Source organism: Myotis yumanensis, unplaced genomic scaffold (genome assembly GCF_028538775.1).
Source record: "Myotis yumanensis isolate MYYU_CA2020_CCGP unplaced genomic scaffold, mMyoYum1.0.hap1 SCAF_4, whole genome shotgun sequence".
Lineage (NCBI taxonomy): Eukaryota > Metazoa > Chordata > Mammalia > Chiroptera > Vespertilionidae > Myotis > Myotis yumanensis.
Window position 1 is genome coordinate 110306933 of NW_027223755.1, and position 16620 is coordinate 110323552.

The 16620-nt window shown below is 50.2% G+C and overlaps 1 protein-coding gene across 1 annotated transcript in view; it reads left to right on the forward strand.

The window, feature by feature from the left end:
• The first annotated feature begins 12465 nt into the window (after nt 1-12465).
• USP31 (ubiquitin specific peptidase 31) overlaps nt 12466-16620 on the forward strand; it is an 80358-nt gene continuing 76203 nt past the window's right edge. The window contains exon 1 of the mRNA XM_070413689.1: nt 12466-13077. Coding sequence (XP_070269790.1) covers nt 12481-13077 — 597 coding nt within the window. The 5' untranslated portion in view covers nt 12466-12480. The remainder of the gene's footprint in view (nt 13078-16620) is intronic.

Sequence of the window (16620 nt, forward strand, 5' to 3'; positions counted from 1 at the left end):
TCTTTTTGCTGTTTTGTTTTTTGCTTCCTTATATTCCAAATTGCTGATTTGATTAATCTACTCTACTGTTAATTTGTTAATTCCATGTAACTTACTCTTCATTTCAGTTAGTGTATCCTTCATTTCTGAGTGACCTTAGCATATATATATACTAGCGGCCCAGTGCACGAATTCATGCAGCAGTGGGGTCCCTCGGCCTGGCCTGCGGGATTGGGCTCAAACCAGCTCTCCGACATTCCCCGAGGGGTCCCGGATTGCAAGAGGGTGCAGGCCAGGCCAAGAGACCCCACTGGTGAATGATCAGGGCTGGGGAGGGATACGGGAGGTTGGCCAGCTGGGAAGGGACCGCAGGAGGGGTCCAGAGCATGTTCGGCCCCTCTTGCTCAGTCCCAATCGGCCAGACCCCAGCAGTAAGCTCACCTACCGGTCGGAGCATCTTCCCCCTGGTGGTCAGTGCAGTCATAGCGAGAAGTTGAGTGACCTTAGCATATCATTAGCATATTACGCTTTGATTGGTTGAACGGCCAACCAGATGACCAGACACTTAGCATATTAGGCTTTTATTATATATGATACACACACACACACACACACACACACACACACACACACACTAGTGGCCCGGTGCACAAAATTCATGTACTTGGGGGCGGTCCCTCAGCCCAGCTTGTGCCCTCTTGCAGCCAGGAGCCCTCGGACATCCTCAGTGCTGCTGCAGAGGTGGGAGAGGCTCCCACCACCACCACTGCGCTCGCCAGCTGTGAGCCGGCTCAGGGCTTCTAGCTGAGTGGCGCTCCCCCTGTGGGAGCACACTCACCACCAGGGGCAGCTCCTGCATTGAGCGTCTGCCCTCTGGTAGTCAGTGTGGGTCATAGCGACTGGTCATTCTGCCGTTTGGTCAATTTGCATATTAGCCTTTTATTATGTAGGATATATATATAAATTGATTTCAGAGAGGAAGGGAGAGAAGGTAGAGGGAGAGAGAGATAGAAACATCAATGGTGAGAGAGAATCATTAATCAGCTGCCTCCCTGCACACCCCCTACTGGGGATCATGACTGGCTCTTTTTTATGGTTTTCATGTCCTTTTTAGTCCTGTTGAAGTTCTCACTAAGTCCATCTATTATTCCCCTAAATTCTTTGATCATCATTATAACCAGTGTTTTGAACTCTGCCTCTAATAGATTGCTTGTCTCCATTTTGTTTAGGTCTTTTTCTGGAGTTTTGTTCTGTTCTTTCATTTGGGACATGTTTCTTTGTCTCCTAATTTTTTCAGCCTCCCTGTGTTTGTATCTATGTATTAGGTAGGGCTGCTATATCCCTTGGGCTTGGTAGAGTGGCCTAATGTAGTAGGTGTCCTGTAGGGTGCAGTGGCACAGCCTCCCCAGTCACCCAAGCTGGGCACTCCAGTTGTACCCCAGCCCCCATGTGGGCTGTGTGCACCCTCCTATTGTAGTTGAGTCTTGATTGCTGTTGGCATGTCAATGGGAGGAATTTACCTCCAGGCTGATCAGCTACAAGGATTGGCTGCAACCACCATGGAGGATTAGCTGTGCAGGAGCCCATGCCACAGAGCAGTACTGACTTCAGTGGGGCTCTGGTGTCCACTGAATCTTCCCCTTGAGTGTGTTGCTTGTGGAGGTGTTTGGGTGGTGGTACTTCAACGTGGTCTGAAGCTGTCCACTGTGTACACTAGCTCTAGGGCCTCCCAGGAGGTGTAGGCCAAGGTCAGTCATGGCTTGTGCTCTGTACAAGGCCACCCAGCATGAGATACAAAGTGATCTTCAGATGGCTGTTCCTTGTGCTGGGCTTGGAGGCACCTGGGAGAGGCCAAGGCTGGCTACTATTTGTGTTGGGCCTGGGGCCATTTAGTGAGAGGTATGGGGCATGCTGAGGCCACATGTTGCTTGTTTGAGAGATTTTAGGAAAGTCTGAAGCATGAGCCAAGACAGGCCATTTGTATAGAAAAGCCACTGGAAGGAGCTTGGGTGGGCCCACAAGTTGGGTGGGGAAGAATCTCAGGGAACCACAAGGGTAGGACAAACACTGATAGCCAGGTTGATGGAGTCTCAGATATGGCACAGCTTGCTGGCTCTGTGGGAGGAGGATTTGGAAAAGGAACAATGGCCTCTGTCAACACTTCTGTCCGAGAGAAAGCTGCCCCTCCAGTTCTCACTCTGATGCCAGATGAGTTAGCTCCTCCCCACATGTCTCTGGTGCCTTTCAAGCTGCTGCCCCAGCGCTGGGGCTCAGAGTGAGTGAATCCAAGCAAGTCTGTGTGCGGCCCTTTAAGAGGGACTTCCCGGGATTCCAGCAACCCTCTATCTCACTCAGGCATAATTTCTGCGGCATTTTAGAGCCAGAAGTTATGGACTTCTCTTCCTGGCCTGGTATGGGGCTTGTGCCAACTCAGCTCAGCCAAGGGTTCGTAAGCCTGAGGGAGGGCGGTGAAGGATGAAGAAAAGACAGACAGAGAGAATAAGCAGGTCTGGGTGGATCTTCCTGTACCTGGCTGAGGCCACACAGAGAGACCCAGAGGCAAGCTGAGCCTTTATTTTATAGCCAGAGGTAAACAAGGTACTGGTCACCATAGTTACAATGTTCTTGTGAGTTTCACTTGTTTTGGCAGCACTTGCTGCATCTCCCTCAGCCCATTAGCTTCCCAGATAAGATCTAGGGAGCTCATAAGGTCAAGCCTAATTATGCTAAGAGGACTGTGCTCTCTAAGCTGGGACTTGTTTGCGGCTTTGCCAACAGGTCAGTCCGGGGCTTAACCCTATAGCCGCGCCCTACAGGGCTGGCACCCCCTCGCTCCTTAGGGGGGAACCTCTTTAGCCAAGACATCCCTTCCAATTTATATTTGCCACATGTGGGTATGGTGAGACAGGCCAGTAACCCATGACAGGTGGAATAGGGAAACGAAGACAGCTGAAAAACTGGTCTAGCAATTTACAGCAGATACAGGTCACCTCCATAGAGATAACATCTAGGCCTCAGTTATATTTCAGCTCCAGGCCCAGAAAAGCAACAAAACCAGATGGGAGACACCAGGACCAGCTGCAATGACTATGGCCCGCTGCCCTGATACTGACCACTTAGTGGAGGCCACAACCCTGAAAAATGATGAATATTCTGCTGACACCCTCCCCTGAGATCTCCCATAAACTCCAAGCCTTTAAAAACACTCAAAACAAAGAAGCCTGCACAAGCTCCCCCTCTGGGGAGCAGCTGCACCATTCTCTTCCTTCTTCTTCTCCCAGAGGCATGCATCTCCTAAACTCTAAGGGACCCAGGAGATTTGCAACCAGGGGAGCAATGAGCAGCAGTAGTTCATCCCAGGCTAGTCCCCTGAACCTGATCCCAAGACCCCTTTTCTCTGACTTCCCAGAGAGCTAGGGAAGCCCAGCCTAGGCTCTCCTGTTGCTTCTTCCATGATAAGCCTTCCCTTGTTTTACTGCCCCCTGCTTTAATAAACGTTCCCTCATAGTCACCTGGACTTGTGTTGTGAAATTTTTCCTGCACGAAGTCGAGTCCACACACTACCGGCTGGCCTTAGGCAGACGACCCACTCAGGCCCAGGTCCTCCGTCTGGTAACAGTGGGGCCAGCCCGCTTCAGTTTCTGCCCCTCCTACCAGTCTCGATGTGACTTCTTCTTTTATACACTTGGTTGTGGGACTTCTGTTCAGCTAGATTTCTGGCAGTTCTGAATGGTGACTGTTCCGTAGTTTAGTTGTACTTTAGCTGTTGTGGGAGGATGCGAGTGCAGCGTTTACCCATGTTGCCATTTTGCCCGGAAGCCCCTGGTTGTTTCTGGATGAGATTAACATTTCAATGATAGATTGAGTCAAGCTGATTGCTCTCCTCAATTTGGGTGGGCCTTGTCCAGTCAGTTGAAGGCCCAAATAGAACAAAAAAGTTGACCCTCTTCTGAATTCCTCCTGCCTGACCACAGGAGCTGGGCCATTAGTCTTTTCCTGACTTTGGACTCAAACTGAAGCATGAGCTTTTCCTGGGTCTCGAGTCTGCCAGATTTTGAACTAGAACTACCCCTTTGGCTCCCCTGGGTCTCCAGCTGCTGACTGTAGACTTTGGGGCTTGTCAGCTTCCATAATCATCATGCAAGTCAATTCCTCATAATAAATCTCTGTGTGGACACACACACACACACACACACACAGTTGGTTCTGTTTCCCTGGAGAACTCTGACAAACACAGGGGTCACGACATCAACATGCCCTGTCACTGAGTGATGTTGGCCTTGATCACTTGGTGAAGGTGGTGTCTGCCAGGTCTTTCCACTTCAGAGTTACTATTTGTCCCTTTCCACATTTTGTCCTTTGAAATGAGTCACTAAATCTAGCCCATACCCAAGGGGTAAGATGTAAAAATTAATAGAGGAAAACAAAAATGTAACTGAGATGTATCTAGATTCTTGTTTGGTTATCTCATTGTTAAGTAACAGATTACCCCAAAACTTAATTGGTTGAAACAACATAATGTATTTTGCCATCTGGATGGGGCTTGGCACGGAAGGCTCATCTCTGCTCTACAGGGCACCATAGGGTGGGAGCGGGCTGGGGACCCACTTCCAGGATTGTCCATTCACATGGCTGGCAAGTTGACGCTGGTTGTCAACTCGAGCCCAGGCGGGACCTAAGACTCAGGGCTCAGGCTTGGTTTCTTTCCAAGGGACTCTCAATGTGGCCTTGGCTTCCTCACACTGTGGTGGCTGGGTTCCCAGAGTGACTATCCTGAGAACCAAATGGAAGGTGTATTGCCTCTTATGATATGGCTTCAGCAGTCCCGTAGTGTCACTTCTCCTGAGTTCTATCAGGCGAGGCAGTCCTAAAATTCTCCAAATTTCAAAAGGGGGGGTCCTAGATTTGACCTCTTGATGGGGATCGAGTGACAAGGTTCTCCAAGAGCATGTGGAACATGAGTCACAAATTACCCCAGTAATGTTCCTACTGAAGGCTCGGGACTGGAGGCCTGCTCCAAAGGGAAAGGAAGAGCCCTGGATGGTTTGGCTCAATGAATAGAGTGTCGGCCTGGGGACCTAAGGGTTCTGGGTTCGATTCCAGTCTAGGGCACGTACCTTGGTTGCAAGCTCTTCCCCGGCCTGGGCCCTGGCTGGGGCTCATGCAAGAGGCAACCAATCGATGTGTTTCTCTCACATCGATACTTCTCTCTGTCTTTCCTTCTCTCTTCCACTCTCTAAAATTCAATGGAAAAATATCCTCAGATGAGGATTAAAAAACAAAAAAAAGGAAAGAAAGATATGAGCAGGTGGTAAAAAGGTTTACAAAACCTACTAGCTTTGTACCTAGACTAGTTTTGTACATAACTAGGTTTTTTAAAAGGAAATGAACCAAAAGGATGTACTCTTCTTAACATGCATTTCTGAGTTTCTGGAGCAACCTTAAACCAGAGCTTCCTGAACATATCAAGCCTTCCCATGTCCCTGTGTCATTACACATCATTTTCTCTTCTTAAGGTTCCCTCACTCCCTTCTCGGCCTAGAAAACTCATTTTCACTCTTCCAGACCCACTCCGCACTCCCAGGCAAGAGCAGCGTCTTGTTTATTCGAGCCCTTATTTACCCCTTGTGTGGTAATTTCCCCGAGACCTGTTTGGGTTTCCAACTTCACTCACCACCGTTTGAATTCCAAAACCATAGGAACCACATGTTATTTATAATTATGAGCTCTCCCCTCCCCCATTTTATCTATGCTTGTAACTCCCACCTCCACACTATATTTCTGGCCAACTCCTATTCATTCTTAAAAGCCCAAATTGACTTACACTTTCTCAGTAAAGTGTTTACTATCTCCTCCTGCTTGAGTTACTAACTTCATATTCACAGGCTAGCTCTATGACAATGCTCAGGTGTTGTGGTGTAATTAATTAGATGCTATGCCAGCTTCTAAGGGCCGGGATGAAGTGAAAATATTTTTGGCTGAGATCAGTTCCCCAGAACCATACCCTGAGATGAGAATTCATGTGCAAGTGATTTCTTAGAAGAAACTCTTAGCCGTGAGGAGAGCAGGCCACCAACAGGAAGAAAGGATGAAATCTGGGGCAAGGTCCTGGAAAGAGTGCCTTTGGCCTAACCCTGCAGGGAGCTCTGGAATGTACTTTATGCCTCAGGATTCGTCACGATGGGAGGCAGAGAAGCTAAGGTTCATACTCCTGCACCCAACAGCCACTACTCGAGAGGCCCCCCCCCCCCCCCCCCCCCCCAGCCCAGGACATCAACCCCTGGCACCTCCAGCTCTCTGTGTTGGAAGAGGCAGTGCCAATGGCCCCAAGGCAGGCGCCAGAAGACAGCCACAGGTGAAGCCACTCGAAGCACAGCGCACAGGGTCTGGCTGGGACACCAACAGTGCCACCCAGCATTCTGGGGGTTAGTGAACGGCTGTGAAAAGGAGAAATGACTGGTGGACAGGGCACGCCACTGCCATCCGCCAATGATAATAGAGTCACACATTAAGAAATATATTTAACTCATTTCTGTGGTCCTGAACTGAAAAAGAAAATGGAATCTCAAGACAATTCTTCGTAAGCTTTTGCTAGTAAACTGGAACACATGAATGTTTTTCTAGCAAAGTAAAATGACTACAATTAATTCAAGAAGAGAAAGAAAATTTACACAGACCAGTATTTATGGATGAAAGTTACAAAATATTTCAAAAAATGGCCTGCTCTACCAGGTCTAGAGAGTACATTGTGTGAATTCTTAGAACCTTTGAAAACACATTGATTTATTTATCCTCACCCCAGGATATGTTTTTATTAATTTGAGAGCGAGAGGAAAGGAGAGAAAGTAAGGGGGGCGGGCAGAGAGAGAATGAGAGAGAGAGAGAGAGAGAGAGAGAGAGAGAGAAATACTGATGTGAGAGAAACATTGATCAGTTGCCTCCCATATGAGTCCTGACCGGGGACAGAACCCACATGCAACCTATTGGTGTACAGACGACAACCATCTGGCCAGGGCTGAAAACACATTTAAATTGTTGCAGAGCCTAAAGATAATAGGGACCCTTCACAGTTGTTTTTAAAAAGCTGGCAAACTGGGTAACCTGCTTTGGGCCCCCTTCCTGCTGCCCTCTTGCGGCAGGAAGTCTGCTTATCTCCCAATAAACTTTGTTTCAGCCAGAAAAAAAAAAAAAGAAAAGAAAAGAAGAAAAAGCAGGCAAACTGAAACTTGACAAGGACAGTAAGCATGTACACAGACTGCAAATTGGCTTTCTTATAAAAAAAATATATAAATTGCCCTGGATGCCGAAACCGGTTTGGCTCAGTGGATAGAGCATCGGCCTGCGGACTGAAGGGTCCCGGGTTCGATTCCGGTCAAGGGCATGTACCTGGGTTGTGGGCACATCCCCAGTGGGAGATGTGCGGGAGGCAGCTGATCGGTGTTTCTCTTTCATCGATGTTTCTGACTCTCTGTCTCTCTCCCTTCTTCTCTGTGAAAAATCAATAAAATATTTAAAAAAAATAATAAATTGCCCTGGATGGCTTGCTCAGTGGTTAGAGCGTTGCCCTGCAGACTGAAGGGTTGTGGGTTGGATTCTGGTCAATAGCACGTACCTCTGTTGCAGGCTCCATCTCCAGTGCGTGTGGGAGGCAACCAGTCGATGTGTCTCATCAATGTTTCTCTCTCCCTCCCTTCCATTCTCTCTAAAAGAAAATCAATGAAAAAAATATCCTTGGGTGAGGATTAACAACAACAAAAAAAGAGATAAATTTCTGTATGCTATGTTAGCAAGTACATAAGGCAATACATTCAATGTGATCAATATGACACACACATGAATAGTTTGCAGTGGATAGTTGTCATTTTTGGCTGCCAGCATTAAACATAGTCTTTTTTTTTTTTTGAGAGGATCTCAGGACAGATGGGAGGTACTCTGTCCTCCCTTAGGGGATGTGGTCTCGTCCCTCCTCCCAGCAGCGAGTGACTAGACCAAGGGTCCAGCCCAACCACTTGGGGCCTAGAATGGTGGACGGTGGTAGCAAGCATTCAATCACAAATTACTCACGAACAGTCATGGTGGCTATAGCAGAACCAAGAGTCCAGCTGTGTGGCTGCCACTGTGCAATGGTGGGCCAGCCTTGTGGCAGCAGCGCATGTCCAGCTTCACTCATGTGCCCTTTTCCGGAGCGGGGGGCTTGGCTCTGTGCTGTCTTCCTGGGCTTTCTCAGTCTGACCTGAAGCTTTTCATGTCCTTAGAACAGCATGGTTTCTTTCCATAGGTCTGCGTAACATTAATAGATTGATTCCTGTTTGTTGATACTATGAATGGGATATTTTTATGCCATTATATTTTCAGTTGTTTGTCTCTAGGAGAAATTATTTTGTAATCAGCCACTGATGTACTGTAGTTCTTTCTCCTAATTTGCAGTTGGTTCTCCTGGTTTCTTTCAGGCATTCGTGTCAGTGCATGAGATAATGACCTGTCCTCTTCCTTTATACTGTTTATACCTCATTTTCTCTCTCTCTCCTGCCTGAGTGCCCTTCCAGAATTCAGTTAAGTAGTAGTAATGAGAGTGGGAAAGCTTGATTGTTCCTGACACTAATAGCAATGCTTCCAGGCCTTTACTAGCAAGCATGATGCCTGCTTTTGGTTTGAGATATATATTATTTATTGCATTAAAGTGGCATCCACTTATTCCTACTTCAGAAAGGGTTATTATCAGAAATGGATCTGGAATTTGATCAAACGGGTGTCAACAGAGATGAGCCTTGGCTTTTTGTTTTCCTCTGACCCGTAGGCCCATCATAGATTCTTGATAGCGAAGAACATGAGCTTCTTTAAACTAACTGAGGCAGAAGAGGCGCCCATTGGAAGTACGGGTATCGAGCAGCTCACCTGAGGACATAAAAAGCTTGTATAATTTTTAAAAGACACACTTTATTTTCAGGGAAGAGAAATTATGATGATGTCAATTTCACCTAAATTAATCTACATAAATTAATACCCTCAAAGGATTGAATTCTTCTGAGAGAACAACCAAACAGTGAATAAAATACTAGGAGGAGTAGCCCTACCAAACATTTCAATATAGTCTAAATCTGTGTTATCGTGGATTATAGACACACAGCAATGAGATAGAACAGAATTTTTAAAAACCCTAAATATATGTGACGTTTACTATGTGATTAAAAAGTGACATTAAAAAGAAGGGGGGAAGGTTAGATTGTCAAACATGGGCACCTCTCAGTCACAGCACTAATGTTACCATATGGGAATGAGCTTACGATCTGTCACCTGCCCTAAGGTACAGGCCTCCTCACAGCAGCAGAGGCTCATCTGATTCATTAGTGGCTACCTAGTGAGGTAGCCTTCATACAGATATTGATTATTTAGAAAGAGTGGAAGGGAGAGAGGGAGTGAGAGAGAGACATCCATGGGAGAGAGATACATCGCCCTGTTGTCTCCCACATGCGCCCTGACGAGGGCCGGGATCAAGTTTGCAACCCAGGTATGTGCCCTTGATTGGGAATCGAACTCTTTGGTGCTCGGGCCAATGCCTAACCACTGAGCACACCGGCCTGGGGTCAGCTCTAATTTCTTTGAAGCACATGACAACAGAGGGATTCCAAGTAGCTTGCTTGGACTGGAGAGGAGGGCCAGCAATGGGGTCATATTCAGGCTATGCTCCACTTTAACTCCCACTTTAATAAATTAAAAAAAGAACATTTGTTAGCACTGAATGGTAGCATATGCATGCCAGGCTTTTATGCCAGTAGAGAAAGGGTGTTCTGAAAAGCAGCCACCACCTGGATAGTCACATGGACAGAGCCTGTGGGAGGAGGCTGGGGATTGCTCGAAGCAGGTAGGAGAAAACCCCGTCTCGGCCAATTCCAGATCTGTCTGGGGCTCGAACTCTCCAGCTCCAGTTAAAGCTGCGCAGCCTCTGAGTTTGGGTTCTCCTTAAATCAGAGCCCGAGACAAAGACAAGCAGCAGGTGTTGAACTGGGGGTGCTGTCACAATGCAACGGCTTACACAGCTTATAGGTGTGGCTGACATTAGGGATGGGCTCCCGGCATGAGACATGGGAATGAAAGCTTTTGCTGTGCTCAGTCTCCTTCTAAAGCAGTTTATTCATTCAACCAAACATATTAGACCCATGGTCAGTACTAGGCATCCATGTTCAGCAAAACAGCCCTAGTCTCTGCAGATTTTGAGCGAGCGTGATGGGGAGCATGGACATCTGAGTCTCAGATGGAGACGTGCTTTTAAAGGAAAAGCAGCATGGGGAAGCTAACCGAGGGGCTAACTTCCAAGTGGGCTTTACGCCCAGGGAGACCCCAAGACCCTTCCCACCTCTGAGAAACAAGCAAGCAAACAAACTCTATTAACATAATAGTTGGATATTGTGATGAAACGTCAGACCGCTTGAAATGCCACCAAAAACTATTCCTTTTTATGTCATCCCCCCCCCCGCCCCATCTTCATATTTGAAGAAACTCAACCACGTCTGAAAGGTCGTGCCCACCGTTTTCTTCCTGACGTCCGGATGAGTTAGTTCCACATGAGTGAGGAACGGATACTTTGATTAGGCGGTGAGAACGGAGGTGATTTGGGGGCTAGTGCAGAGCACCCTGGGGGTGTCACCATAAGGGTCCTGCTTACTGTGGGGTGGGAGGCCAAAGGGAAAAGCCAATGACTTTGCTATCTAGCGTAAGGTGGGATTTATGTTTTAAGAAGGGGAAGAGAAAGCCCTTCCCTGATCTCTCCCTTCTCTAGTAACCAGGTTCAGGCCAGGGTTAGCAAAGAGGAGAATCTACAGAGGTCACACACCAGTGGATTTGGGGCTGACGGCAGCCCAAAGATGTACTTTTTTCCCTGCTGTATATTTTCTTTTTTAATTAAGTGAACATTTAAAAATAGGATTTCCCCCTTCTCTTTAAAAAATCGGATGATCTGATACCTCATTTCCACATGGAACAGTTGGCTGGGGCCGAGGGGCAGCCACCGCCTTAAGGATGCTCATTTGCAGTCTGCCCTTCCCGATAGTCAGAGCCCGTCACTTGTATTAACAGGTCAGCATATCTTGGTCCCTGTGATAGTTGTGGGTCTGTGACCTTTCGTTTAGAGGTCAAGTCTAGGGGCGTTGAAACAAACTTGGGCTTGAAACAGTGAGCATCTCATCCACGTGAAAGGCTCTGCATTGAAGAGGGGGGTGGTGCGCGCTCAGCACTCAGCAGCTGTCAGCACCCCGGGAGTGCCAGCTGCGGGCCAGGCGGGGCAGGCGGTGGTACCGGAGTGCGGTGGTGCGGGAGTGCCAGCTGCAGGGGGGCAGGCGGCGGTGGTGCGGGCTGCACACCAGGCCGAGCTCCCGGCGCCCAGCCCAGTGCCTGGCGCGGAGCAATAACCATGTGTCTAGGCAGGGTGATGGTGAACCTATGACACACGTGTCAGAGGTGACACTCGAACTCATTTTTTTGGTTGATTTTTCTTTGTTAAATGGCATTTAAATATATAAAATAAATATCAAAAATATAAATCTTTGTTTTACTATGGTTGCAAAGATCAAAAAATTTCTATATGTGACACGGCACCAGAGTTAAGTTAGGGTTTTTCAAAATGCTGACACGCCGAGCTCAAAAGGTTCGCCATCACTGGCTCTAGTGAGTGAATGATGGCGGGCTGCAGCGGGACCTTATTATTATTATTTGTAATCCTCGCCCTAGGATATTCTTTCCGTTGAATTTTTCTTAGAGGGTTGAAAGGGTGTGTGTGTGGGGGGGGGGGGGGGGGGAGAGAGAGAGAGAGAGAGAGAGATACTGCGCCCGCAGGAAGAGGGGAGTCGAACCAGCAGCCTAAGTCCATGCCCTTGACTGGGAACGGAAGACTCGAACCCGGGACCCTGCGGTGCGCGGGCGGGCGCGAGCCACACGGCCAGGCCAGTGGCACTGGAAGGCCGGGCTGCAGGAAGGGATCCTGATGATGCGGTTTCACTGAGACCCCGTGTCGCCTGGAAGTCGGGGCCGGGATGCGCGGGCTGGACACGCAGCGGCGGGGCTCGCCCGGCGCAGGTCAGGGTCAGGCCCTCACCGCCTCAGGGTCCGCTCAGGGCGGCCCCGACCCCGGCTCAGCAGCCTCCGCCGTGAGAGCAGGGCCTCCCTCCGCGCTGGGACCGCCCACACTAGACATGGCGGGTCAGGCTTCACGCCGCAGGACCGCGCCGGAGCCGCCAGTCACCTTCGCGGCTGGCGGGGGAGGCGACGTCGTTCCCACAGTCAACATGGCGGCGGCGGCTTCAGCGCCGGGCGGGCGGCGCCGGCGGCGAGTCACGTGAGCGGCCCAGCTGGGCCGACCGCGCGCGCTCCCGCCCGCCCGCTGGCTCGCTTGGCGGCGCTCGGAGGCGTGCGGGGCGCCCAGCCCGGCTCGGGGGGATGCGGCGGCGGTGGTGGCGGGGCCGCGGGCCGGGAGGGCGGGCGCGGGGATGAGCGTGGGCGGCCGCCGCCATGTCCAAGGTAACGGCGCCCGGGCCCGGGCCCGGGCCCGGGCCGGCGGCGGGCGGGAAGGAGAAGCGCTCCTTCAGCAAGCGGCTGTTCCGGAGCGGCCGCGCGGGCGGCGGTGCCGGGGCCCCCGGAGCGCCCGGGCCGGCCGCGCCCTCGCCGTCGGCGGCGCGCTCGGTGGGCAGCTTCATGAGCCGCGTCCTCCGGACGCTGTCCACGCTCTCGCACCTGAGCTCCGAGGGCGGCAGCCCGGACCGCGGCCCCCTCCACGGCTGCTTCCCGCCCGGGCCGCCCGCGCCGCCGCCCGGCCCGCCGCCCGCGCCGCCCGCACCGCCCGCCTGCGAGCCGGTGCCCGGCGTGGCGGGGCTCCGCAACCACGGCAACACGTGCTTCATGAACGCCACGCTGCAGTGCCTCAGCAACACCGAGCTCTTCGCCGAGTACCTGGCGCTCGGCCAGTACCGCGCCGGCCGGCCCGAGCCCGAGCCCGAGCCTGAGCCGCCCGCCGGCGCCCCCGCGGGCGAGGTCACGGAGCAGCTGGCGCACCTGGTGCGCGCCCTCTGGACGCTGGAGTACACGCCGCAGCACAGCCGCGACTTCAAGGTGGGCGCCCCTCCCCGCCGCGGCCCCCGCCCACGTCGCCCTCCTCCGGGCTGGAGGGGTGGGCGGGCCCCGAGGCTGAGGCCGGGCCACCGGGCGCGGGGGGATGGATCGGTTGATGGGCCGAGTGCGTGAGTCACGCATCCGTTCCTGGAGCGCTTGTTCCAGGTCCCACCTGCCCGGCTGAGGCGTCGGAGGGCACCCGACGCGGCCGGTCCAGGCTCCCGGCCGGGTCCGGGGCTCGGTGGGGTCGCTGGTCGTGCAGCCTCGGCCCGGCCACCCCCTCACCGTGCCAGCTTCCTCCGCCCCGACCTCAGAGGTGGCTGTGAGCTGCCAACAAGTCAGTGGGTCTTCGTTGCCCCCACGTTTTACCCTCTGTCGCTGGGAGCTTGGCCCGAAGAGGGCTCCCCGCATGGAAGAGCTTCCGTTGTGCACGGGACCAGGAGTAGTTGCTGCTCTGATTGCTTTTGTGGCTAAAGACTGTATAATAAGTTAACGGGCCACGTCGGTGGTTTGAAGACAGTGAAACCTGGTGATGCCGCCACTGCAAGGTGGGCGGGCGTGGGTAGGGCGACCCCTGGGAGGAGGCGCCTGGGCCCTGAGGCTTGAGCAGCAGGGCGGCCTGGAGGGGCCACAGAAGCTGCTCCCGCGCGAGGAAGGTGTGCACTTGACCTGGAGCTGAAGCTGGGCCGGGCGGTCTGCAAAGGGCAGCGGAGTCAGTGCTTTAGGCTTTGCTGGCCCAGACGCAAAATCGAGGCTACTATGTAGGTGCCTATGTAACAAGAGAAAACCAGTGTTTACAAAATTTGTATTGAGTAAAGTAAAAATACAGTGATCATGGAGTACAATACTTTGTAACACAGGTCTACTAATGAGAAGAAGGGGATTGTGATTTTTGCAGGGGAGAACCGTGTAGCTTAATTGCCGTTCAAAATTAGGGTGGGAGGCCAAAGGGAAAAACAGTATGCCTTTCCTGGTGTTCTCCCCAACACAGATTTGATACAGTGTTCATTGTTACAAACCATTCTTAGCTCACGGGCCATACAAGGCCAGGCAGTGGGCTGATAGGGCTCAGGTCCTCGTAGTGAGCGGGCTGGAGCCGAGGGCTGAGCCAGGTGACCTGGGACCATTTAGGCTGCACCAAGGAAATGAACGGGCTCTGATTCCCAGCAAAAGGAGAAGGTGGTTTGAGACTGCAGGGGGATTCCTTTTAGGTGGGAAACAGAATTAAGTAGAATGAAACCACACAGTGAGAAACTTCATTCCTTTTTCCTTCTCTTTCTGTCCTGATCACGCTCAAGAGAAAGTCTCAGCGTGACTTAACACTGCTTGCTCACTCCCCACCTTTTTTTTTTTTTTTAAACAAAGCGAGTACAAGCCTCAACTTTAGAGGCTTCAGCAGGCAACGGTAGCTGGAATATAGGAAGGTGATGTTTTCAATGGGCTTGTTTTTACATTTGTCTTGTATTCATGGCAAGTAGTACTGGCTTTTCACGGATGCTATGAAGTTTCTTTTAAAAATCCTTTTATTTAAGAATGAATGACTTGATTAAAATATACAATGGTCATCTGTCTGAGGAGCCGGAGCTTGGTTGAGGACTTCCCTTGCTGAGGAACAGCACTGCCAGGTGCCCCTCTCCTTTTAATACACTTTACTTACATTATATTTACATTTATGTTGTTCTACCCTGTTTTCTCAAAGAGAAAAGTGACTGCTGTTTGATCTTGGAAATATTAATGGAAATACTTGACTAGTATAGGACTGGAAAAAATGAGGTTCATGTCAGAAATCTCAAAATAAGTAAGTATGAGAGGATGACAACCAACCAGCGACTGTAAAAGAGTCTTTTTCCTTTTTAATTTTGCTTATAGTTGCCTGTGAGTAGCCACAGCAATTACAAACTTTTTAAGGTCAGAGCCCAGTGTTTTAAGTTTCATGTTCTCCTTTTTTCCAAATGTGAAAAATCAGTTTCAACAGTGTTTTGGTATGAGAACATTTCCTTTGCTTTTTAAGAGATTGTGTTCATTCTTTTATCCACTAAAAAGCTGGACAGAAATAGGTCAGTGATTCTAGAAACATCGAGACTGATTTGTAGGTATGCTTTCGTAAAGCTGAACAGATTCTTAGAGGCCCTATTTTTAAAAAAAATGTAATCTCTGAACCTTAGTAGGTTTCACTTTGCACTCCTTCATTCACCTCCCATTTATTGAAGGCTTGCCCAACCATTTAGGCTCCAGATCATTTCTGGTTTCTACTCTGTTATCCTTCGTTCTTATTGGCTTTTTGTCCTTAGTGTTTGCCACCTTGACGTCTACCTAGTCAAGGCAGGAAGTCATTGGGGAAATAGGAGTTCTCCCAGAAGCCCCCGCAGCAGGCTTCTGCTGACATCTCATTGACTAACCTTGTCACTTCACCCCTGGCTGCTGTGGAGGCTGTAGGTGGACATTTGGGCTTTCCTGCTTTAATAGAGGAGATGAGTGAAGGCAGCCCGCCCACACTCACCTGCATGTGCCACACACATTCACCTGGGGCAGACACTGTACCTGCCTGTGAAGAACTGAGTCTGGAGGAACCTGGCAAGTTCCCCCAGACACCGTTTCCACACTTTGATGTGCCTGTAATTCACCTGGGCTTCTGTTCAGAGCAGAGCTGGGTGAGCCCGAGATGCTGCATTTCCAACCAGTTTGCAGGTGGTGCTGGTGTCTGGGTGACACCGTGGAGAGGGAGGGGGTACAGGACTTTTGGGAGAAGTAGGATGTGAATGCATTGTGAAGGCTTTGTAGGCTCCCCTGGTTGAGACGTTATCCTCTGGAAGTTGAGAACCCAGAGCCAACTTTTAAGTAGGAGAGTGATGGGATCAGATTTCTTTTTTTCCTTTTATTTCTCCCCAGTTTGGTAAGCCTGGTGGATTACTTTCTTTTTTTCCAGAATGTTTTATTACAGCCAAATTTAATGGCTGTGATTTTGAGCATTAAGAAAGTTGAACACCAAAGGAGGTGGATGTGAGGCCTACTCGTCACCATGCCCTGCTGGTTCACGTTCAGCCCCAGAATCCTGCTCAGTTTAGGGGTCCAGGCAGCCACTGCCCGGTGATTAGACTTGGCAGAGAAGTTGAAACCAGTTTGCCATCTCGAGATAGTTTATGTTAAGGTCTGGAGAAGCACTTAGTCTGTCTTTGTGCTTTGTGAATTTTTCAATTATGTTCTTTCTTTCTAAACTTATTAATTGGTGCTTAGAAGCTTACCAGATAAATGGATTTTTGAGTTGGGAGAGCTAAATGATGGTTAAGTCTGGATTTTCATTTCCCAGAATGAAATGGGTTGACTGTCCCACCTGGGTGTGCTATTAAGAAACTTCTCTAGCTGCCACCTAGATCCTTTCTTTCTTTTTATGCAGATACTGTGCTCTTGCTCAGATACTGAGCTGTGGTTCTCAACCAGCGTGCTTTTGCCTGGGGACATTGGTTGGTTGTCACAGCTTTAATAGGAGGCTGGCATAGATGCTCTCTAGCTTCCAGTTCTCAGTGCCCCTTTGCAGTAAGAGAA